Raw genomic sequence first — 26,990 nt, 5'->3', positions numbered from 1 at the left:
TGCTACCAGGATCACCTCTCTACACACTTCTCTGATTATTGCTAACTCTAGTGTCATCATTGATGTCCATTTGCATAACAATTGCATACGTTTACTTGTTTACTTGTTGCAGCTTGTATTGATAGCACCTGTTATAATCATCAGTGAATTAATTGCATTGTATACACTGACTTTGTGAGAAACTTTTCTCTCTCTGCCTTCTATGAACATGAATAATACTCAAACAGATAAACTTGGTTACCAATTTCAATAAATAAAAATAAATAAATACTAGACTGCCATTGAGAAAGGGACACATGGGCCTGATTGAGGAAGTACTAATTAATGAAATGAAAGTAAACAAATAGAAGTCACACCCCTTAACAGCTTCTGGTCTTCCTCTTCCAAGGTGAGACTGGATGGGGGTGCAGTTAAGTACTGATGTTATAGGTGTGCAGACATATCTGTAATGATATATCCATACTAACAATCTGAGCTGCTTTTTCATAGCTTCTGCAATAAGCCAGAGAAGCATATAAAACTTACTATAACCACTCTGGCTTCTGTGCATTTATGAGTATAATCTATAATATTGTAGATTTTATCGTGAACACAGGTTATTTGCACTGAAAATAATACTGAGCTATAATGGGACAAGGCAAGAAATGAAATGTGAAGTCCTCATATTAATTAATTCATTTATTCTGTACTGACAATTAACAGTCATTTGCCTAAATAAGCAGTTTCATGGTTGGCGCAGGACTTTTGGTCACATGACTTGTTAAACCTTACAACGTATATGACTACACTTGTAATGGCACTCAAGCCCACATTTACAATACTTAACTTATTTACAGCTTAATGCTTTAGTCACTGTTTTACTTTGCTAGCCACAGGCACATGATAAATACGGCAAACCTCATAGAGTTAATCTAGGTGCAACTTCCAGATGAATTCAAATCATTAACTTCTCCCCAAATGGGAGGAGAGGAAGAGACACTAAATGAACGCAGCTCTAACCTAACACCCAACTACCTTTTACCGCAATCATAACTCATCTCTAAAACAGTATTGCGTGAAGATTCATCTTAGAAATTGCAAATGTCAGTACTCGGTAAAATTTACAGTGCCACTAGCACTCTGAACAAAATACAAGAGTATTACAGAATGCACATAGTATTTTACATGCAAAATTACTTAATGCTGAGAACCTTCTCAGATTTACTCATTTAAAAAACACATGCAACTCTTCATCAAACTACTAATATTTCTGAAGGTAAACAAGCCTAATGCTAAACCTCTCACAAGAAACACATACGTGTCAGACCACCACTAAAAAAAACATTCATCTGACAAGCTTTCCTCCAAATCATATTCTCAGAGCAAACATCAAAGAGATACTAGCAGTGCTGATTGCAAACCATGTTTGTGTGCCTTTCACTTTGTTACCTGCCTGTTATATTAAATAATCAAATTTCAGAATAATATGTCAGAAGAATTATAACTTTACTCATGCATGTGCCACAACGACGTTGGCTACTAACACATCTAATCATGCATCTTTCTAAAAACATGCCCATTTGTGACAGAACAGAAGCTGGATAACATATGATCTTACCTGAAAAAACATGGCAGTCCCTTTCCCATCAAAGAAAAATGGAGCTTAGAGTCAGCAAATTGAGCATTCTATTCCCTGTTGCCTCATGCATTTGACACCATAAAATAAGTGGCTACAGGAAACCAGACCTGTGTTTTCCCTTACCTGGTAGATAACTGTGCTCATGTCTCCTTTTAGCAGATGAGCACTCACAGAACACTCCCCTCCAGCTGTGCAGGCTTGTACTATAACAACACACTAAAAGCTCTGCTCCATCTCCCACTAAACTTGTTTTGTTCCAAAGAATTCTTAGGTCACACACTCCAAGCACTCTGACAGGAAGGTGAAGTGCTTGCCTCTGGTATTAATGTTCCCCAGACAAATATTTTCTCAAAAGTGAAACAAACTGCTATATAAGGCAAAGCTGTAGCATTTGGAAAGGAGGAAGGTGGAAGGCAAAACAGAGAGCTGGTGGCGGATTCTTGGCGGCAGGAGGCATGTAACTCGACTGACACAATCTAAAAACAAATCAGTGATAAACATGCACATAACACATCAGGTGAAACATTTTAAAAACAAACCATGCCACTTTCTGTCCAGGCTTTCTGCTTGAAGCAGAAATTTGGATTACATTTATGGGTTACTTTAAAGTATGGCTTGTTCTCCCAATCCTGTGTATATCATGCTACAATCTTATTTATAATTACTGGCTGGATAATCGCAAGGACAGCTCCCATTTAAGATTAAACATAATGAAAATTGGAAACTAAGTAACGTTCAGTGCTGACATGCTAAGCAACAAAAACAACCACATCATAACAATATCTTACTAATTAATACAATATTAAATCATGTGACTTTTTTTGAAGTTACAGCCGAAGGGCACATACTTAATCTAATGGTAATCCTTTCTACACATAGTACACCTTAATTCTCTAAAGAATGCCTCATGTGACTTGTGGTATAGCCTAGAGATTCAATAATGTGCTGCTAATGAGCTTGCCGTATTCATCAATTGGTATCAGAAATCCTCTAACCTGTTTGTTACTGTTCACAGTGTGACTCAATGCACCTACCCTCGGATGGTCCTGAAAATAGACACTGAACTGGAGCCTTTTAAGATTTAAAAGGTTGCCAAAAGTGTTAATATTTAAGTATACTAACTAATGCATAGAAAAATCAGGCCATCTGGAAAGTTAATGCAGAACAAAGAGAATGTGATGTGCTAATCAGGTAAAGTAGCAGTGCTATAGTGGGTCACCCTGGAAACTTGAAATGGCACTGTAGTATGCACTGAGGGGTAAGCATGTACCCAGCTTAAAGTAAGTGCTTACACAACAAAATGACAGAAGTGATATTTAGAATGACAAGGACAAATATTACTGAGGATGACATAAATACACAAAAGACCTGTGTTATAGCCACACAAAAGAATACATCAATTTTAAATATCCTGCACATTATGCAATCAAGACACTGGAAGTAAGTTTTGACAACATGTAAACAGAGAACAGTTTGAGTCTTACCATTGTTAAAACGGGTACAAGTAAAACAGCTCATACAAAAGTACATATGCAAATAGGTACAACTGACCAGTAAACAGCGCTATGCAGAGTTGAATTGTATCAAAATAATGATCCTGGAAAGTGTATAGCCAATGGAGAAAAGAGATGATTTAGGTAGATGGGAGATGGAAACAGAAAACAACTCAGCAAATAAGAATGAGAGTGACACAACCAAATATAGATGCTGTTGACAGTTAAAGCACTACTACAACATGGGAATGTGCATTCATTTCTCTGGAGTTTATATTCACTTTCCCCATATTCCTAGAGTTCTTATAAATGCATTACAAACCACTTTTCCCTAGCGCTTCACAATATATTATCATCATCTTTATTAGTGTCTCTTCCAATGAATTCACTACCCTTCTGTAAAGAAATGGAGGCAGAGGGAAACAAACCCTAATTTTTCAGGTGTAAGTTCATGACCAGCTAATAGTTTTACTTAGCTATGGTAAACTGTCAGACATCACTTCTTGTCACATATATTTCAGTGGCATTCGGGTAGACTATATTATTACCCTCCTTAAACATCTGATGCAGCTTTATTTCCAACCTCAATGTTTGGATTCAATAAGAGGCTCTACACAGTGTGTAGAGTTACCCACCACCACACAAACAGGTTAAATAACACAGCATGCAAATTACAGCATAAGCAGCTGAACTGTATGTTAATCAACTGATCCAAGATGGAGGAACTATTCAACAAGCTATAAAGCAACTGTGTAGAATCAGTTCTGGTTTTCCCTGCAAATTCCAAAACTTACTGGAATACAGCCATGGAAAGCAGTCTACACAAAAACAATGTTAGGGGCTGCTGTTGCTTTAATTCATGTGCACGTGCAACAGGCTGAAGTCTATGCTGCTGGTGCTAACAGACCAAGGCCAAGAAGGAGAAGAGTTTTCAGAAACCAGGTAACTTATCACAGCATATATGATGTGGAAATTATAGAGCGCTACAGGGTGGATATAGACACCCTACAGGAACTCTGCAAACTCTGTCAAACTCAGAGCCAGAGCAAACGGAGAGGAACCAATCCCAGTTGAGACAAAGGTATGTGTAGCACTTACACTCTTACCTACAGTTATCTTTCAGAGATCAAACACCAAAAAGGAGAGCGAGCTGTTAAAATCCAAATCCAAAACCATTTATTAATGTGAATGCCTGCACTTCATCAGACAAATTGCTGTCCCACGATGCTATGCTTATATACAATAAAGTAATTAAATTAATTACTAAATATTACACACCATTTATTTAAAGGCACATACTGCTATATAAAAAAATGAGAATTGAAAGTAAAAACAGAAATAAAAGTAAGGATGAACAATCATTATTTATAATGCATTCAAAGTCCTTTCACTAAACAACTACATATTACAAGGCACTATTATGTTGAATACTTAAAATTATCACTTATAAAAAATGAATTATGTAATAGAATAAATTTAATTTTACCAAGAGATTTTATAACCTATAAATCTTGTCCAAATTCATATATACATATGTGTATACATATACCACGTATGTAACAATATATTAACTTCACACATATGTCAGACTTGTGCCATGACGCTTGCATAATGTACTGAGTTCTGTAGTCTGTGTACTTAGGTAGGGGCACTATTCTCAATGCAGTCACCTGGAGATATATGTGTGTGTGTGTGTGTGTGTGTGTGTGTGTGTGTGTGTGTGTGTGTGTGTGTGTGTGTGTGTGCGTGTGTGTGTGTGTGTGAGTAGCCATAAAAGCAGAAGTGTGTATCCTATAGTTACTCCTCCCATCATATGGAGTGACAGTATTTTGATACCTGAGCATGCCTACACATCCATTTTGTGCAGGCCTCCCAACATCTTCTCTCCAAAATACTCTGCTGATGTCATCCACTATAAGTTGATCTGCAGTCTTGTAAAAGTCAGACTTGTGCCATGATGCTTGCATAAAGTACTGAGTTCTGTAGTCTGTGTACATTGGCAGGGGTTCTATTCTCACTGCAGTCAACTGGGTATGTGTGTTTGTCTAGCCATAAGAACAGAAGGGTGTATCCTACAGTTATCCCTGCAATCCCATGGATTGACAGTATTTTGATACCTGCACATGCCTACACATCTATTTCATGCAGGCCTCCCAACATCTTCTGTCTCCAACATGCCCTGCTGATGTCATCCACTATAAGTTGACCTGCAGTTTTGTAAAATACAGACTTATGGTATAATGCTTGGCTTACATAAAGTATTGAGTTCTGTAGCCTGTGGACTTAGGTAGGGGGCTCTATTCTCACTAGAATCAAGTTGGGGGGTTGTGTTTGTGCTCTTGCTTGACATTACAGAGAGCCTTTTATACCAGTATGTGAGACAATGTTATTGCCATATTCTCCTCAGCAGACACTGCCATCAGACTTTGATGAAGCCTATTGTTTAAAAGGAGAAAGTGCTCAGTCATTGTGTTTTTATGAGGTATTAAACTTGGTTCTCCTTATTACTTTGTCTGGATATTTTTTACACAGGAAAGATTGCTGCTACAGCCAGGACAACATCTGTAATGATAAGAAAACATGGGGGGGGATTTGTTATGTCAGGAAAACAAACACACAACCCAGGTACAATGTAGATATCACACCCTATAATCAGACTAATAGGTATGTTACCTGTGTCCTGTGATAGATGGTAAGTGGGACATCCACCAGCATGTAGCCACAGTGCTGACTACTCCCTTGTATGTAACACAAGTATGGAGTATGTGAAGGACATCCACATCAGAAACCATAATACATCCATAGTTCCCAGCTCTCATCACACCAAAAATTGAGGACAATGCACCCCTCTTCATGTACCTTCTAACACATCTTCCCCTGATGTGTAACTGAAGTGTACCACCTTTGTCACAATGCGCTGTCACACAGCTTACTGACCATACCTAGGTATTCCTTTTATGGCATAAACATTACTGTCTGATGATGCAGAACCCCCATCAAGTTGTTATTCCAGATGCATTTATGATACCTGTTCTGGTGATGCACACAGTACATACATAGGGGTTTGACAACATTATTGGCATGACAGTGTGGATTGTGCCACACACGCACACACACACACACACACACACACATATATATATATATATATATATATATATATATATATATATATGGATGTATGCCATGCACACCCCTCAGCTAGCCTGTATTCATCATAATGTCGCATACAGGTATAGCAGTGTCCCTCCTAACACCTCCAGCAGATCTTACAAGGCCAGAACAGTGTGCGTGATTATCCTCATAGACTGTGGATTTATAATAATAGTTGTATAAGGGGGTTTGTGCAGAATCATCTCTGGTCACTCTAAATCCCATGAATTACATCAGAGGCATGGGATTACTGGTGGTATTATTCTGATAGTGTCCATGATTGTGGTTGCTTCTTTTAATGTTGCCCATGACCCTTTACCTGTGTCCCACTTGCTGGAGACCTCTGTTGAGATTACACTTATATTCAGGCAAATCAGTTTGCAGAATTTCACAGTATGGCTCGTACTCCAATTGCATGCCAGATTCCTGATAGATGTCTTCTGCATTATTCATGTAAGGATGACTATCTGACACAGACATCCTCCCATTTGTTATGTCACCTTTTGTGACAGTCATATAATGCACATTTTCACTGTGCAGTCCATTTTGTACCATACTGGTGACTGGTATTGCTGCTGCAACCATCTTCCATTGACTTGCCCTCATCTGCTGTACATTAGGCTGTTTCACTTGTCCTCTTTCCTGTGTTCATTCCTACAATTCATGTATGTGTCTCTACTCAATACACGCACTTCCCCTTACAGATCATTTACACAACTTCAGTACAGAATGCCAGAAATGGGATTTCAGAGTAATTTGCACTGTAGATCCACTGTCCTGTACTGTGTTTGGACAATATACCTAACAATCATACCTCTCAACTGTCCAGATTTTCACAGAATGTCCAGGTGTGTTCCTTATCAAAGTTATGGCTTTCTGCCATATAACTGGGAAGATCTCAGGACTGATGTGACTAAATATTACATATATTTGAGTTTCAGACTTCAAATCCTTCAGAATATGTAGCTTAACACAAACTCCTGGTTATTCTAACAAATTAAGTCACTGCAGAAACCAAACCAAATAACTCCAAAGTATCCACAAGCACAGGACCTGGAGCCCACCAAGAATCAAGGCAAAGTTTCAAAGCAAAGTTTAATGCGTATTTTCAAAAAACAAAGTGAATCCAACCAAGCGCTTTCACCCAGTACTCTACCAGGCTTTTTCAAGGACTGAATAAAATTTCCATAAATCATCACTTTAAATAGTACCGTTCCATGTCAGCTGGTCAACAATTAATTCATTAATTAAATAATTAAAACAATAACTCCATGCATTTAATTTGACAATTAGCAACTCAATACATTCCATTCCTTTAACAATTGATTAAAATGAAATGTCCCTAACATTAAGAACTAAACACATCATGCTAAAACTTTATAACTGATCTATAATACCCCATCCCAAATATATTAAAGTCTGGTTCTCCTTAATTTTAACACTGGGGCAATATTAATATTGTCATTTAATCCTGGGAACCTAGTAGCGTCTAGTTTGAGCTGCCAATAAAGTTCATGGTATTCAAGTAATGTTTCCCAACTCCCCCTCTTAGTTCAGGGGTAACTGGTAAGACTATCTAGGACAAATGGTAAGACTATCTAGGATTATAAGCAACGAGATGGTTTATAAAAATGAGACAGACAAACTCATTGACATGTTTTTGGACAGAGGCTACCCAAAACAGTTATTAACCGAAATAAAAAATGAAGTCGAGGTTAAAAGGAAGCACAATTTTAAACCTATTTTGAGGTATGGAAGGACAACAAACACAAGTGAAAAAACTAATAATATGAGTAAAACAAGGGCATTAATATTACCATTTAGTATTAATACAAGTATAATTATTAACACGGTAAAAGAAACATGGGAAAAGGTATTCAATAATAAATTGGACATTACGAACATTATAGGTAACAGTCCCAGTATTGTATTTAGTAGGGGGAAAAATCTGAAGGAATACTTTGAGAGTGACCGACAATATAAGAATTCAAAAATGAAAAAATGTGGGTCATGTAGAACCTGTAAATTCATTAATGACGGTCCCTATGTAATGGTGCAAAACTTCAACAGATCTATTAGATGTCCAGGTCATGCCAACTGTAACACTAAGATGGTAGTATATTTAGCAACATGTTTATCATGTCCTGCCTACTATGTAGGTAAAATTATAAGGAAGTTAAAAGAGCGTATAATGGAACATAATAGAGACATTAAAAACAAGAGGGTAACAAGTTCCCTATACTTACACAGTACAAAAAGCCTGGATTTCAAAAGGTTTATATTTTTTGTAATTGATAGGATCCCAGAAAATATTAACAAGGAAGGAGATGTGAACAACCTATTGGAAACAAAGGAATGTTTATGGCAACTCAGGCTTAATGCCAGTAATGTGCCTGGTATCAATGAACATATTTCCATTTCTAGTATTTTAAAGAACAAATCATATTGTATTTAACATGTTTTTATACTAAGTAAACAGAATAAAATAATACATGCATATTAATAATAACAATAGAAAGTACTATAATCAAATACATACAAAATTTTAATCTATTTAATATTTATTCATACATATTTAAGAATTGTACAATTTAGAACTTAAAACATGATTGAACAAACGCATTAATTGTTAGCATAATAAGTTTTTAGTATTATACATTTTAGATAGATATATTTATTGAACATTATATAATTTATTACTAATTGTAAATTAGGTTGTATTTATGAATCAGGGTTAGTGTATATGAAGTTATACATAGGAAGTTTTTAGTATTATTTATTACAATTATATAGTTACATGTACATATTTTCTGTGAAATATTGTTCGTTATTGTATTAATTGTGAGGCGTTGTGCTGTTAATTTAATTTAATTTAATTTAATTAATTAATTAATGCAACAAAAGTAACAAGAAATGTATTAATTGATGACTCCAAATCACAATTTAATTGAATTAGATATGTGATTGGTCGAAGAGAGGTTTGAATTGTATAAAAATGTAAATGTTTTTAAAGTTTTTTACTCTGATGAAACCCATGGACTGGCTGGGTGAAAGCGCTAAGTGTGTTACAATAAATTTTGGAAAACGGTGATATCAGTCTACGGATTACTTTTGTTCTTTTATTATTAGTCTTTTGTTGTGTTCGTATTTTTCGTTAAAACCACAGACCATTAGTGCTCTGATTTAAACAGGAGTGCTATCAGTGTTTGCTTACACTGTTTCCTGCTGACAACACTGTTGACAACCATGAAACCTCACTTATTTATGTTTAAATGTCGTGCGTGGCATGAATATGCAATGAGAACTGCTGATCATCGTGCATCATACTCGCACATGTAAACTATGTGCAGGCTTTGCATGAATCCTAAGTGGAGTTTATTGAATCCTGGGGCAAATCTGTACTACCCTGTCTCTTTTTCTCTAGATAAATGCCAATGCTCCACAGTCTTAACTGCCATTAGCATCCCATATGTTTCTAACTGGTTTAACTTCCAGCCATTGTTGGCAATTTCATAACATGCTGCTATATCAGCCTTTAAGTCTCCTGGAGTTATTCCTGTCTAGTGATTCATGGAAGAAAACAAGTTAGGTTGCTACTGCAGTTTACTATTAATTCCTTCAGTACCCAAAGCCGCATCCTGTCTGATCCTTCTTTCTTACACAGTTTCAGTTCTGCAAGTTATTTTATACTTTTTGCTTTCAATACCTTAACCCGATAACAAAAGGAATAATCAAATCTGTAACAAAAAAATAAACAAGCTTTGTATGGGGATCACATGAAACAAATGCAGAGTAGGAAATTAAAATCACAAGTTACGTAGCAATCTGAGTACATGGATAAAACCAAGATTTGAGAAGCAAATCAATAAAAATGCAAGTAAAAATAGCAATTTCTACAGATGTTCATAGGTTCATAGGTGTATACTAGGCTAAGGGCCCTGGAGACTTTACAAACCTAGCCCATAGAAGTGCCCTGGCATCATGCTGCCCGATGTTAGTTCCCAGTGCCTCTATCAAGTAGACCCACTGGAGTGATCCCCAGGGTGAACTTTCTATTACCCGTCCACCCATCAAGATTTCTCTTGAAGAGGAACAACAAAGTGCTCTGCTTGATGTGTATGAGAAGTCTATTCCAGAGCATGGGCAGTCTCTGGGTGAGAAACCTGTCCCTCCAGCATATTCTGTTGATTGTGGTAATGAGGTTGATGTCTCTGGAGCATGTGGTGTGGAGGAACTGGGACTTCTTTAGATGTAGCACTTCTAACAGAGCTGGGTCAGAAATGTCTTTGTAAGTCAAGCAGAGATCACCTCTAAGTAGATGATAGGAGACAGAGAATAGCTGGAGTCTTTTGAGTCTGTCCATGTAGGACATGTGTTTAATGCCTAGGATCCTTTTCATGAGGTACTTCTGTGGCGTCTCCAGCTGTTGCAGGTGTCTAGTGAGGTACATGCCAATGGGGCATTATACTCTACGATTGGTCTAATGAGGGAAGAGTAGAGACAGAGAGACAATTACCTCTTTTCTCCTGGATGTAAAACCCTTGGTAATGAGATGTGCCACATAGAAGGACTTTCTGACCACAGTCGCATTGCGGTGGTTAAAGGAGAGGTTGCTGTCAACCTCCATCCCCAGATCTCTTATAACACCTTCAGCGTTCAGTGGGCTCCCATCAATGTGGTAATTAGAGGGAACTGAAATTTTACCAAATGGGTTGACAATGCATTTTTGGTGTTAAGTTTAAGGCCATGGTTTTAACACCAGTCATTGGTCTCAGTGAGGCCTTTCTGTGGAATGTGTGCATCACTTGGGGAGTTAATAATGGCTCCCAGCTTGCAGTCGTCTGCGAAATTGGTCAGCTAGAGTAACTTTGTGTTGGCCTGGACTTCTGAGAAGTAGATGCTGAACAGGATAGGACCCAGGACTAATCCCTCTAGGACTCCACTTGTGACTGGTTGGACTTGGAGTTCACTACTTTCACACTGTGTTCTGTGAGTCAATTCGCAACCCGCCTAGTGATATAGGAGTTGATGTCTAGTTTGGTGAGTTTATCAATAATTGATAGTGAGTGAGGAATGGTATCAAAGGCCTTGGCCAGATCGAGGTAGGCTACATCCAGAGCCCTGGTGACTGACTCAAAGAAGTCAACCAGGTTGAGCAGGCATGATCTCCCTTTCACAAAGCCAAACTGTGTGGGGTCCAGAGTTTGGAGACTTCCTGGATCTTTGTTAATCAGGTACATGATGATGCACTCCATAGCTTTACATATTAGACTCATCAGGCTAATGGGACGATAATTTCTAGGGTCTGTAGTTGCTCCCCCTTTATAGACAGGGATGACTCTAGCAATGCACCATTCAGTAGGGCAAAGCCTGAGGTGAGCATTCCATGAGATTACACAACACTGCGTTACATTACATTAAATTGCATTATGCCTCATCCTATTGCAATAAATTGCATTATACTACACTGCATTATATTAGATTACATTAAATTATATTACACTGCATCACATTAAATTAAATTGTATCACCCTGCATTGCAACATGTTATACTATATATTACATTAAACTACATTTGGTACTTCCACGGTGGTGCAGCGGTAGCGTTGTTGCCTCACAGCAAGAGGTTCTCCCATTTGATTCTCGGCTTGGGTTAGGAGTGCCTTCTGTGTGGAGTCTGCATGTCCTCCCTGTGGTCGAGTGGGCGTTCGAAAGACATGCGTTGAATGGGCGTGCTTTCGTTGAAGGTTGGGCATCGGACTGGCAACTCGACACCATGAAAACCAACTGCCAATCATTAGTGGACTGGAGTTCCGCTGTGGCAACCCCTAACCGGGAAAAGCCGAAAGAAGACATTAAACTACATTTGCTTGATGGCAAAAGAGGAAATAACTACCTCCATACCACATCCTTATCATCCCCTTTATCCTTTCTTTATCTGGTTCATGCTCTTCTGAATGCATCTGTAGATTCCCACTCCTATACCTGTGCAGTAAGTTCACATCTCTATATGTGAAGAAATATTTTCAGCAGATTCAGATAGTAGTCTCTATAGTCTGCTACCTCTAACCCTCTCATCTTTCTTTTCAGGGTGACCTATTCACATCTTTCTGACATAACCTTAAGCACCCATATCAAGTCCCTCACTCCCTGCACCACCTCATTAATGCATACTAACCCTATCCCTACCCCTAAACCTGACCCTGCAACTTACCTTACAAAAAATTTATATAACCCTACCACAACACAAAACACTTAGATGTAAACACACTGCACACAGTAATACACATGCACAACACTGAATACATTCCTACCTTAGCTCTTCCTCTACCTTAACCTGCAAACATCTGTGTACACTCCTAAACCAGCAAAAATACTAAAATACTCACTGTGCTAAATCTCTCTCCTTCCCTAGTCCTTACTCTAAACTTAACTAAGAAGCACTCACACATAAACTTCTACCTCTTAATGCCAAAACATTTAGCATTAAGCTCAGAAACACATGTACCTTCCACAGGCTAGCATCAATGTTCTGACACCAACACCACTAAAACGTACCTACACTCAGTCAGCATTACATTCAACAAAATTTGCACACACACACACACACACACACACACACACACACACACACACACACACACACACACACACACACACACACACACACACGCATACATGCACACACACCAACACACGCGCATACACACATGCATACACGCACACACGCGCGCACACACACACACACACAGACACACACACACCACTTGATCACATTTGCACTGAGGAACACTACCATCTGATGAATTAAAATTGCCAAACTTACCTTTTGACCTTACATCCTTAAATGCTAAACTTATGGATCCACATCAATAACAATATCTAGATGGAGAGATAGAGAGAGAGATAGACAAACACAGACACGCGCGTGCACGCACACACACACACACACACACACACACACACACACACACACACACACACACACACACACACACTTGTAGACAACTTTACCTGATTTTCTAGCATCAAGGACAAGTTGACATTGTTAACACATTTATTTTCCTTAATGGATTGCCACACAGATTATGCCCTATGCTGGATACACAAACAGCATGACAAAAAACAAAACAAAACAATGTACAGGACATATATAAGCCTCTGAAATTAAGTGTTACCTTTCCATATCATAAGAACACTTCCACTCTAAGCATTAAATAAGTGTCAGCACAAAAATCAAAAATAACAGATGTTATTCACACTAATCCAGAGAAGTACATTTGCATTACTTCCAAATAAATTATTTTGCAAAGGTATTGCTATATTAGATTGACATCATTTAGTCTCGAACTTCTTACCACAACAAACATACACCAGGGTATGCAGTTTCTAAATATTTGGAACCTTATGTCATTCCCAGATTTCAGGCATGACATATTTTAGTTAAATCAGGACCATACACTAATTCAAGCCTACCCCATGCTGTTTTTTTTTTTTGCTAGTCAGTTTCCACCTGCTGACTGAAATTGTAGTTTGAAAATTATAGCTGAGGGGTGGGGGTGGGGTGGAGGGTAGGCTATAAAAACAGAACTGGTGACGTGTATTACTTTTTCTGCACCACTGCTCATAGAATGTTTACTACGTCTGTTGGTTTTTGTTGTTTACTATGTCTGTTTGTTTTTGCCAGCCTTTCATCTGCTACTATAAGTTTCATGCATCTTTATTACCACCATGATTAGTTTTTACTGTTGCATTCTTTGTTTATATTTTCCAAGAGAATGTTTTTCAAAACTGGACAGAGTCAATAGAGTGGAATGCATAAAATGGGACTTTGGACAAATGGAAAAATAAATGACTATGTGAAGCTTTTGGGATCAAATGGTGCATGATGTGCTCATGCTGAGATACAACAGTTTCACATGCTACAACAGGGGTACAAAGAATGTTGCATGGTCCACAATATTTCCTGAAACAAGAGTTATGAATTTAAATTCTTCTTTTGTGACCTCAGCTTGTTGAGCATTCAAATGCATAAGCCCCCAAACTAGGTTGCAGAAACATTTAACAGCAGGCTAATGCATCCCTCAGTTGAAGAAAAGCATCATTTTAGGGACTTTGTGCCAGACACAATTCTGCTTATATGCAAGACTGAAAACATTATGCTGATCTGATCTGTACTTACATCTGACCATCATTTGAAAGGCAACAAACAAATGGTAACCAATGCAAAAATAATGAAAGCAAATTCATCTGATAGCACTACTCCCATGGGAATGATAACTAAGGAAGAGGTTGTTGAGTCTCACTGATGCTGCAGTCTGTTTTATTGGCATCACTGCACAGGCGCATAAGTCAATAGCAGCATTATTATTTGTTGTCCATCATTTGTATCCCCTGTTGCCTACTGACATTTACCTTTTCCATAATTTGGCTAATCCATTTGTCCCCTATGGACAAAGACAGCTGCATAGCCTTCATTCATGCACCTATCAAGGTTTTGTTTGTATATCCTTAACCCTATGACCCCGTTACCTTAGGCACCATTATGACTGCCTCATGAAGGTGTATGCTTTCATGCACCAGTTATTATCCATCTTCCATGCACCAGTTATTATCCATCAATAGTTTAGTGAGCTGACTACACACCATCCACAGATTGCATCTGCATGTACTGCCCCTCTTCTGAGGGTCATGGCAATCTATGATCTGAACTGCCTCCTCCAGCCTAGATATGACAGGCATGGTCACACCAGTTCTAGCAGATGCACAGATTACTAATCAAACTCAGGATTTTATTCTTCTATCTACAACAACAGAACTGGTGATAGCAGCATTACTATTTGAGCATAGAAGGCACATGCACTCTCTAACCATTAACCCACTAGGAAAGTAGGGGTGGTGGTTCAGGTTGCCATGCTCTTGAAACGGGAATTGAAGAGTAGGTTGACTGAGCAAAGGCAGACAAATGTCATTTCTTACAGGTTTATAGTTAATTAGTGGGCTTCTCGCCTCGATGACTATTGTAAAGCTTAAACAAATAACCCAGAAAATCATAATCTGTTAGCCACATCTATCAAGGAGAACTAAACCATTTATCCAGGGGTGAATTTGTGATTTTCCAGCTACTCAATGAATGTGCATATTAAGATAATCAGGGTGTTACTTTCTCTGAGATGCAGAAGGAGCTTGTTCCAAATGTACTAGTCTAGTTATCTATTATACCTGAAGGTCCTACATGGTTCTAATATGTTTCTTCATGCTTTTTCTTGTCTGTGGATATGGATACAACCAAAAAAGCGCAGAGTCTTTCTTAGCATTGAAAGTGAGGCAGAGATCACTATCAACATGAAAGAGTCTATACAGAACAGAATACAATGAGAAGGTTTTTACTCTGTCTAGGAACCTGAGCCCAACCCAATCATTTCCTTATGAATCTCTGACATATTTCTAGCTGGACAAAGTGTTTGGAAAGATACATGCTGCAAGAGGCACTATATTCAACAACAAGACTATTATTGATGCAAACAGAACTAAAACTTCTTTGGACCTAAATGGCATTCTGTCTGAAATTAACTGTGCCAGACAGAAAGATATTTTAAGTAATGATAAAAGGTGGTTGAAAGGACAGTTCATTTTTGAAAAATATGCCTAGAGTTTTGATAATGTTACCACTATTAAAGGGGATTTATTTGATATGGTATGCGCTAGTTAAGCCCACCTCCCAAAAGTAATGCTACATTTTTTTGCACTGGGATTGAGTAGCTGAGTGTTGGTAGGGAACATTTACAATGACACTATGTTTAATTCATCAGCAAACTTTGTAAGCCATAGAAAGTCCTTTTGCTTGTTATGCCAGCATTGCTCTTTGACTTCTGCTTTTACATCACAGAAGTGGATGGCAAAGAGAAAGGGGGTGAGGACTGAGTCCTGTGGGACAACACTTTTGACACATTTTTGTACAGAATAAGTACCCACATCCTTAACTGTATCAGCTCCATCATTAAGGAAGTTAGCTAACCACTGTGCAACATGGAGTTAATACTCTGTTCTATGGCCTTTTTGAAGGCATTGGCCAAATCCCAGAACCATAACTAGGTTATCTGGCACCCCATGCAGTCCCCCTAACTGGCTCACTCCTCAACTTAAAGCTGAGGCCCAAAAAATAAAAAAAACATTCTGTTTTGTGCCAAAGCTGTAGCAAACCAATTACTACAAATATAACAAGTGGCTTCCTAATGTTAACATTCTATAGAGTGTGTAGCAATTTAACATATTTTTTTTTCCTGCTACTACCTGGGCGACTGTCCGATCTAGCTAACCTGCAAGTATTTCTGCTTCTTGAACTGTTTTAAATTGTTTAAAGTTGTTTTTGCACCTGCACTTTTAAAGTTTGTCCTGTTTGTTGCATTTACCTGTTGAGGCTACACACTCAAGTGTGCTAGCCTGCATTACATATTTATTGCATTTTCCTGCTGTTTATTGCAAAAAAAAAAAAATTATCCTTGTTTCCCGTCTTTCCTGACCTAGAGTAGTCCAAATACAGGCTTTGCTGTATTCTGGACTTTTGGAAAGTTCCTGTGTTGCCCATTTCCTTTCTTGGATAAAGGGAGGCTTCTTTGTTCACCAGTGGCAGTGGGGAGCTTAGAGCAGCATATCTATCCCTGGAGGAGTGTTCCCAGCACAAGAACCTGGTAGTCTATTAGCCATTTTGGGCCAGTTTCTATCTCTTTCAAGTCCCCCTGTATAAAAGCCGCTTTGGCGTGGCTTTGCATGATTTTGTGCATTGCGCAGCATCGGGCAGCTCCGCTTAATTGGGTTTAAACCATTCTCGGCTCCACAAAGTCTGCTCTTCACTTTTTCCCTTAGAACTGATCTAGTTCTCATAATAAACACCCTATTCCTACTCTAAAGCCTGGCACTTGCTCACTAAAGCAATTATATAAATCATCACTAAAAAATTAAAAGCACTACACCCTCACAAACTCCTCTTGAGTACCTTGTTCCCCATTGGCCCTTTTTTCAATTATAAAGGAATTCCCAATACTATTCTAGCATGTCCAAAGGTCAGTTGTCAATCTCCTCTCCGGTCCAGCTGGTGAATCTGGAAATCTTGAGGCAATGTTACAACTGCCTCATGTACACAGACAACCCTCTCCTCCTCCCAACAAATTCCAACACATGTGAGAGATGCAACCATATAGCCAAACTGGAGGCTAAGCTCTCTCAACTCAGTACTGGCGTAACCAGTCAGGAGGAGAAGAAACCACACTCACTACAATTCCAGTCTCACATAGACCTACCACGACAGCAAACCAAACACATAAACACACAAAAACATACTCAGAGGCTCTAAATAAAAATCTGCCTAAGCAGCAGAGACCTCCAAAGCAGACACCCAAGCAACTGCTACCCCAAAACAAAACACGTTCAATACATAGCTCACAAAGCCAGTGTGCCGAACAGTCACAGCCCTTAAGGCTAAACAACACACCTGATATACTTGTAATAGGTGACTCTATCGTCAGGCACACTGACGTCCCGCTCACCAGGCTGAACAAGGAGAAAGTCACGGTGAGCTGCCTGTCAGGTGCTAGGATCCGCCACATAACACAAGTACTCAGGTCACTCCAAGGCAAGTACAAATATGACTCAGTCATTGTCCATGCTGGTGTGAATGACCTGAGACGTACCTCCCTGGACTACATGAAAAGAGACATAGAGAAGCTCTTTGAGCATGTAGCCCAGGCCGGTATGACCCTGACCTTGAGTAGCATCTTACCCTCACCAAGAATGATGCCACAATATGAAGACAGGATGATAAATTTCAACAATTGGCTTAAGTATTGGTGCCATTCAAAGGGGATCCAATGCCTGTCAGCCTGGGATGACATGCTCGACAAGCCACGATGCTTCGCTAGGGACGGCTTGCACCTGTCACCCCTGGGCTTTCGGATATTGGCAAAGGCTCTTGCCACCCCCATAGTGCCTTTTTTAGGCAAGGCTCAAAAGACAAACCCACCTCCATAGGTATCACAAGGGATAAGAAACTAAGAGTAATGCTACTCAACGCCAGAAGTCTAAACCTCAAGATGCACGCACTCGAAACTCTCCTTAGCATGGAGAACATCGATATCTGTGCAGTAACAGAAACCTGGTTCAGGGCTCCCGAGAGCACCCCAGAACTACTAGGTTATACCTCATACCATGCTTTTCGGCCCCAAAATTTGGACCGAACCACAAAAGGAGGGGGAGTATCGATATTCATCAAAGATACCCACACCTCCAGGTTGGTGGCAAAGCACGAAGCATCAGAGACTATCCATGTGCAACTAACAGTGGGCAAAACTGCCTTCCAGTTTATAGCCTGCTACAGACCACCCTCCCAAACCCAGGAACCCCACTCGGCCTTCCTGAGAATACTGGCAAATATGAAGGTCTCTCCAAACACCATTATATTGGGTGACTTCAACTACCCAGACATAGACTGGGAGCATTACTCTAGCTCCAACACCCTAGCCCAAAGGTTCCTAGAATTTATAAACTCAAATGCTATGGAACAACTTGTTACCTCTCCCATAAGAGGGGAAAACAAACTGGACCTGATCATCACCAATATGGGGGCTCTATGCTCCAGACCAGAAGTGTATCCCTCACTGGTAAGATCAGATCATAAACTAATCTCACTGGATATTCACATCCCGACCCCACCCCCTGCCCAGAAAACTACAGCGAAAAACTTCTCTAAAGCAAATTTCACACTCCTCAAAACTGAGGTGGAATCCTTCAAAGCCCCCGGGCCTGTGGAAAATACGGCCCAGACCACAGAATCCTTTATAAACGCATTCTATGAACACCTTCAGGAATGCATGGATCATGCAATCCCAAATAAAACCAAGACCCAGTCCTCCAAAGGCAGGCGTCCTGTCTGGTGGACCCCAGCCATAAACAAACTATACAATAGAAGGAAGAAGCTACTACATGATAGAGAAAAATCCCAAAAAGGGAAGGCATCTCTGATCAGTATTAGCAAAAAACTACGGGCACTCATAAAATCGTCTAAGGCCAACTTCGAGAGAAAAATTGCACAGGACACTAAGGATAATCACAAGGCTTTCTTTAATTATGTTAGGAACCTGGGTGGGAATTCCCAGATATGCTCAGAATTAGTCCAAAATGACAAAAAATACACCAAACCCACAGACATTGCCAACATCCTAGCTGACAGGTTCAGCGCAAACTTCTCCCCCCTCCCCACCAAAAGGGCAAATATCTATCTCAGCAGAGTGCTGTCCCCATGACATCTCAGATGCTCAGGTAAGAGTCGCCCTCTCCAAAGCAAAAAACACAGCAACAATGGGACTAGACGGTGTCCCAGGCTGTGTCCTACATGAACTGCAAGAAGAGCTAAACCCAAACATAAAACTACTGTTCAATCTCAGCCTTACTAAAGGATATGTACCCAAAGAGTGGCATACAGCAACAGTGGTCCCTCTCCACAAAGGTGGTGCCTCAACGGACCCTGGAAACTATCACCCCATAAGCCTGACTAGCTTGGTCTGCAAAGCTATGGAAAGGATCATCATGGACCTCATAAATAAAGATATTGGGGACGTACAGACACTGGATCCTACCCAGTTCGGCTTTGTTATGGGCAGATCCTGCCTCTTAAACCTGTCAATTTCTTTGAAACAGTCACCAAGGCCATTGATGAGGGGAAGGTGGTCCACACAGCCTACCTGGACCTCGCAAAAGCCTTCGATACAATACCCCACTCGGGCATTATAGATAAGCTCACCGGCTTAAATATAAACCCCTATGTCACTAGATGGGTTGCAAACTGGCTCAAGGACAGAACCCACATGGTTAGAGCTGCTGGAGCCATGTCAGACTCTAAACCAGTTACAAGTGGCGTCCCACAAGGCTCAGTCCTGGGACCTCTCTTGTTCGGTATATATTTCTCGGAGGTACAGGCCAACACGGAAGGTCTGTGGCTGACCAAGTTCGCAGATAACTGCAAACTAGGCGCCATAATCAACTCTCCAGCCAACACAAGCATCCTACAAAAGGGCCTCATAGAAACAGACAACTGGTGCCAGAGCCATGGCCTCAAGCTAAATGCCAAAAAGTGTATAGTCATCCCCTTTGTCAAAAACAAAGTGCCCACAAATTAACACATAGGTGGTAATCCATTAAGTACGGAAGAAGTAATTACGGACCTGGGGACCCAAGTTGATATCAATCTCTCATTTGAAAACCACGTGGCCAAAGTGGTTAGAAAAACATTTTATATAGCCCACCTAATCATGAAGGGATTCACATCTAGATCAGGGGAGGTCATCGTGCCTCTTTACTCATCCCTCATCAGGCCCATAATTGAGTACAATGCCCCTTTTGGGATGTACCTTACCAGACACCTGCAGCAACTGGAAAGACTCCAAAAGTACCTCACCAAGAGGATCAAAGAGCTCAAACAGATGCCATATGCTGCCCAGTTAAAGAAACTCCAGCTCTACTCAGTGGCATACCGCCTGCTCAGAGGCGATCTGTGCCTGACGTATAAAGCCATGTCCAACCCGGAATTAATGGACATGCTGCACCTCAGAAAATCCAAATCCCATCGAGCTACGCGCTCGAGAGACTTGAACCTCAGCACTGAAATAAATAGGACATGCTGGAGGGACAGATTCATAACCCAGAGGCTCCCTTCACTCTGGAATAAAATCCCAGTCCAGGTTAGGCAGAGTCCCTCATTGACTCTCTTCAAGAGGAATCTTGATGAGTGAATGGGAGATCGTAGGTTTACCCTGGGTATCACTTCTGTGTCACTGTTAGACAGAGGCACAATATATTAACCTCGAAAAAGGGCATAGCAAAATTCATTTAAAATGGGTGGTGAAAGCCAAGCACACTCTGGCTAGGCTTATAAATGTCCTAGGGCAGATAGCTTAGTATGAACCTATGAACCTATATTGTACATTTTTGCATTTAACTTGACACCATATTCAGCACACCAGGTATATGCATATTCCAGCACTTGCTGGAGCAGTTTGTTATGAGAAGATGAACAGATAGCTGTGCCTGGCTTGCAATCATCAAGAAACTTGGACAACCACACTTCTGGAATAGTGAACTAGATATCTGCAAAACAGATGCCGGACAGGACAGATCCCAGCAGTAACCTCTGCGGTACCTTACTAGTTACGACTTTATGTTCCAAGATGGTACCAGAGTACAGCTTCCTAAGGAGGTAAAGCAAATGGCATGGAGATGTACTTGACAATAGGGGAACATACAGCCTTTGTAGTTTCTGCTTCAATGCATTCATGTGATTTTTTTTTCCAAAATCTCTTTATTTCAATTTTCTTTTTTCAAATAATAACAATACGGTAACTCAAAAACACAAATAAACAATACAAATACCTATCTAAAGAAAACAGACAACAATCTCATTCCGAGAAAATTACATATATATATATATATATATATATATATATATATATATATATATATATATACAATATATACACAAGAAGTCACTACATCGTCAAGTAAAGTATGAGAATTCTTATGTTCATTTGGTCTCATAAAGGATAGTTAGAATGGGGATAGTCTATATATAAAGTAAAAATAGAAATGTAACCATTTATTTGTATGTTTAGGGAAAATATGCATTTATGTGAATTTAGAACATTGTCACTAATGATGATGTAGTTTAGGGCAAAGGCTGTGAAGATAACTATTCACGAGCAAGGAAGAGTCCAAACATATATTTAAATATTTATAAAACAATGCCCTTTTCTGAAAGTAACTTACACTGACAAAACCAGTCCAACTGTCAAGATCCCTAACCAAAATGGTGGCAGTTTTATAATTCCTACATCTCATTCTTAGCAGTGACAAGCGACAATCTTTGCTTTTTTTGTGTTTGTTTTTCTTGGACCAAACTATTTATCTGTTACATGCATTTGTTTTGTTTTTGCTATTGATGTATGAATGGAAAATGGCTATCAAATTCTTGCAAAAGACTTCCCTATTCAGAGTTTTTTCAGTTAAGGAAAGTCATTATTCTGGATGATTATGATTTTTTTCTAAGCTGAATGAGAAAATGTAAGCCAGAAGAGCAAGGAATCTGGAAAACCTTTTAATTCAAAAGAAGTTAGATGATTTGGGACTTTTTGTTTCACTCTGGGAAAAGGGATGTTTGAATTTTGTCAGAGACAAAAAAATAAATAAATAAAATGGATTAAAGAGCTTTTAACTCATTTTACCATCTTGCAGTCTGAAAAATTTGTTAAAGAAGAAATTTTCACCTACTATAGTTTTTGCAGTGCCCTGACATTTTTTACTTAACTTCAAGTTCAAGCCCCATCTGCACTTTAAATGGGGAATACAGACATCTACTATGGCAAATGAAGCTCACAATCTGTATTGTAGGGAATTTAGGATATGGGGATCAGAACTGAATACTAAAGACTGCACACAAGGACAGCAGCTGTCAAGTCATGAATTACTTGACCACGCTTGGTAGCTGGATGGTATTTTCTGGTTTCTCTCTCAAGTATAAGGGAAGACTGACATTCTTCATGATCTTCTACATAACTTAAAAATGTTCAGATCTGGAAACTAAAATTAGTGAAACCTAGTTAAAACCTGATGATATAATCCTTAGCTCTATTTTGTTCATGTACAAACATGAAGAAAGGCAAGATCCGGACAACTGATATAATTAATAAATGTATGTTAGATAGGGAAGACACAGAAATAGTGGACAGTTTCAGCCTGTTTGGATTATTAGTGCCAGTAGCTCAACAGGTAGCAGCTCACCTTTGGTGCTGAAAGACCTGAAATCTGTGGGATCTATTACCTCTCCAGAAGCCTGGATTGGTGATACTACACTGCAGCATTGTGTGTGTGTGTGTGTGTGTGTGTGTGTGTGTGTGTGTGTGTGTGTGTGTGTGTGTGTGTGTGTGTGTGTGTGTCGGGGGGGGGTGCTACACTCTTCATTGTGCTGTCCATTGGATGAGATGTTAAACAAGGTTCCATCTGCTTGTATTTGTGGTACCTCAGATAGATGGAAAAGATCCTATGGCACCTGACAAAAAGAGTAGAGGAAGTTCCCAGATGTCCTGCCTAAATTTCCATTAGTAGTAAAAACACTACATTGGGTCTCCCCTGAAAAGAGGCTAGTAGCCAAATGGGATATACTGAGTCAACAGAAAGATAAATAAAACATAATAAAAAAAAATAAAAATAATCAGTAAAGGTATGCAGAGCAATCAAGAAGTTGAATTATCTAGATAAGATTTTAAAGTGTAGAGATGTTTCTTTGTATATGAAGAGTCAACTTGTCCAGTTTAAGGAATTTCAGTAACATCTTACAGACAGGAAAGTTGAAAAACTGGAGAAATACTGCAGGAAAAACAGATGGCACTGAATTATGGTGTTGGTGAAGAATATTACACATACCTTGGGATGTCTGAAAAAACAAACCAATAATTACTGGTGGAAGTTAATAGGTTCATAGGTAGTTACTAGGCTATCTGCCCAAAGGCATTTATAAGCCTAGCCAGAATGTGTTGGCTTTTGCCGCCTCCTTAGATAGGTTCCCTGTGCCTCTGTCCAACAGAGTCACTGAAGTGATCCCAGGGGTAAACTTCCTGTTTCCCATCCACTTGTCAAGGTTTCTCTTGAAGAGTGTTAGTGAGGAGCTCTGCCTAATGAAGACTGAAATCTTGTTCCAGAGCATGGGAAGTCTCTGGGACAGGAATCTATCCCTCCAGCATGTCCTATATGTTGTTGTGGTGAGATTTAGATCCCTAGAGCATGTGGCTCAAGGGGATATGGTTTTCTTTAGGTGGAGCATGTCCATCAATTCTGGGTTGGACATGGCCTTGTATGTCAGACAGAGATCACCTCTGAGTAGGCGGCATACAACCTAGTACAGCTGGAGTTTCTTCAGTCAAGCTGCATAGGGCATCTGTTTGAGGCCAGTGATCCTCTTGGTGAGGTACTTCTGTGGTCTTTCCAGCTGTTGCACGTGTCTTCTAAGGTACATCCCAACTGGGGCATTGTACTCTATGATGGGTCTGATGCTCATAAAACTCCATTAAGTTATCTATATAAATATTGTATGATAAAAACAACATAAAAAATTATATTAGTTAATTATCATTATTTAACATAAAAAATTATACATTAAAACCAAATAAATGTGCAAATAAATAGTACCTAAGCTCTTAAGAACACAAACACATGAAATGTTGCAGTTCTCTCATTCTGCCCTAGGCCATCTATAGTAAATGCATTGCAAAAGCCATAAAGTTAAGACACTCCTCAAGAACTATCCTAATCAATACCCATAAAACAAAAAGAGTGGTCAGGGTTACTGCTGACATGTTTTGTTAAGGCATTTCTCTAAAGAGGTTTTTATAGCATAAAGGTGCTGTATATTCTCTCTTTTTAGTTTTGATTGGTTTTTTATATGTAAAAGGAAGGGCAGGAATTACACAACAAACACCAATGACTGACTGACATCCAGTATCACAATCTGCTTAATGTTTTTTGTTTTTTTTCCTAACTATATTCCAGTTTCAGTTCTTTTTACATCACTTTACATCCATCATTATCATTTAAAATGAACCTCTAGTGACCTCATAAGTGTTAGTGAGAGCTAAAGTTCTTTCTTTCAAATTGTTACTTCTCTCCTCCTGTAAATTTACAGTTGTCTAACTTGTCTTGTCAAAATTAATAAAACGTGGCCAGTTTTTTTTTTAATATGGCAGCCCAAATTTTTGTTGATAATAAGTGAATTCTGGTTACTAAAAAGAAAGAAAAGTTTCTCTACTGTAAGGAAAGTTTTGGTGCTGGTGTTTGTCATTATTCATTATCATTACACTAGATTAATTGCATTTAGATGGTTCAAGTGAGTTTATCAGTTCTTTTTAGTGTCAACTTATTTATAAAGACTTCTAAAAGAGGGTAGGGTTTATTTAGGGTTTATAAACATACCTTTATAAATCAACATACCTTAAATCGCTGGTAGTCATCCACATCGCTGTACACTAGTTGTCCTTGACCTGCAGTACCAGTTGTCTGCCTAGGTGGATGTTTATCTTCTGCATTACAGTTTCATTAGATAGTATATATAGGTTTTCCAAAAGGCTACAAACAGGTTAGCCACTGACACTGGCTCAAGGTTTGGCTGGCACATTCCACATTTTTGTAAATTTATGTTCAAAAAAAAAAAAAAAATGATGATCAACAGTACCAACTCAACAGTGTTACATTTGTTTTAAGAAGCAGTTGAATCCATTCAACTGCCTCATTGTGTTGGATGGGGATGTATATAAATCAATGACATCCACAGTCAAAAGTTAACACACAGGTCAAACTAATACTGTTGATATTACTTTGGCTGAATGATGTCAATATAGTTGTATGTCTCTAAGTCTATTTTGCCTGCTAGAAAAGGTCACATTGAATAATAAATACGACCTTTGAACTACACATTAAGGGAAGAAGTAAGATAGGCATCAGATGCATCAGATGATAACACTTGCATCATTTTTCTGTGTATTGAACTTATATACATCCATCCTCACAATGAGGCAGTTGAATGGATTCAACTGCTTCTTAAAAAAAAAATGCACCACAAAGTGAGATTGACTTGTAAGACTACTTGGACGTGAGACTAACTAAAGAAGTAGATGAAGAGATTTATTTGTTGTCTGGCATTTTTAGAAACAGACGACATTCGCACTCCTTACTACTACATCCACACCTAGGCAGAAAAATCTAAAAAAAAAAATCAAACACAAGGTAACTGGTGTAGATAGGTACAAGCAGGCTTAATGCTTATTTTGAGAGTGCCAATTAAAGGTATGTTTATAAATGTTTATATATACCCCCTCTTTAGAAGGGCTTATAAAATGAAGTAGAAATAAAAGAACAAAAAGAAGAACATAAAGGTTGCTGATCAATCTAATAAAGTAGGTACTAGTAATGATAACGAATTAGCACACCAAAAATCCTTACCAAATCAGCAGAGAAAAAATTCTTACTAAGTTTTATAACCCAATAACTTGAATTAATAATTCCTCCCCTTTCTTTTACATAGGAAACCAATCAAACCAAAAGAAGAGAGAATAGACCAGCACCTTTATGCTAAAAAAAAACCTCGTTTAGAGAATGCCAAAGCAAAAGATGTTAGGAGTAACGCTGACCACTCTTTTTGTTTTATGGGTATTGATCAAGTACCTTTTAACCGCTAGGAGGCCCTTCAGATAGTTCTTGAGTGTGTCTTTTTTTTTGGCAGTTGCAGGAAGTGCAATTATTTGTCACTTCCTGTTAACTGAGTATTTGAACAGACCAGTTTAGCTGTTTTACTTGTCTTCTTCTGAGGAAGCTGTGTGGGGGTCGCAATTAAATGTTGTCTTTTGTCTATGATGGGTCTGATGAGTGATGCGTAGAGGGGCACAATGCCCTCTTTTGATCTGGATGCAAACCCTTTTGTGATTAAGTGGGCCACATAGAAGGATTTTCTAACCACTTTGGCAATGTGATTATCAAAGGAGAGATTACTATCTACTTGGGTCCCTAGATCCCTTATTTCATCTTCTGTATTTAGGGGGCTACCACCTATGTGGTAATTTGTGGATACTTTGTTTTACCCAAAGGGGATGACTATGCACTTTTTGGCATTTAGCTTGAGGCCATGGTTTTAACAC

General features: G+C 39.0%; 1 protein-coding gene across 8 annotated transcripts in view; it reads right to left on the bottom strand.

Moving 5' to 3' along the window:
• Positions 1-26,990, bottom strand: part of TNS1 (tensin 1) — a 2,530,757-nt gene that overhangs the window by 1,479,951 nt on the left and 1,023,816 nt on the right. Inside the window, exon 1 of one of the 8 annotated variants that reach the window (XM_044075138.1) lies at positions 1,742-1,869. The exons of 6 other annotated variants lie outside the window; for them this stretch is intronic. In XM_044075138.1, coding sequence (XP_043931073.1) covers positions 1,742-1,762 — 21 coding nt within the window. In that variant the 5' untranslated portion in view covers positions 1,763-1,869. Of the gene's footprint in view, positions 1-1,597; positions 1,708-1,741; positions 1,870-26,990 lie in introns of those variants that run through there. One more of the 8 variants, XM_044075139.1, reaches the window with a different exon arrangement.

Source organism: Protopterus annectens, chromosome 6.part0 (genome assembly GCF_019279795.1).
Source record: "Protopterus annectens isolate FY-2018-M chromosome 6.part0, PAN1.0, whole genome shotgun sequence".
Lineage (NCBI taxonomy): Eukaryota > Metazoa > Chordata > Ceratodontiformes > Protopteridae > Protopterus > Protopterus annectens.
This window is presented reverse-complemented; position numbering and strand designations above follow the sequence as displayed.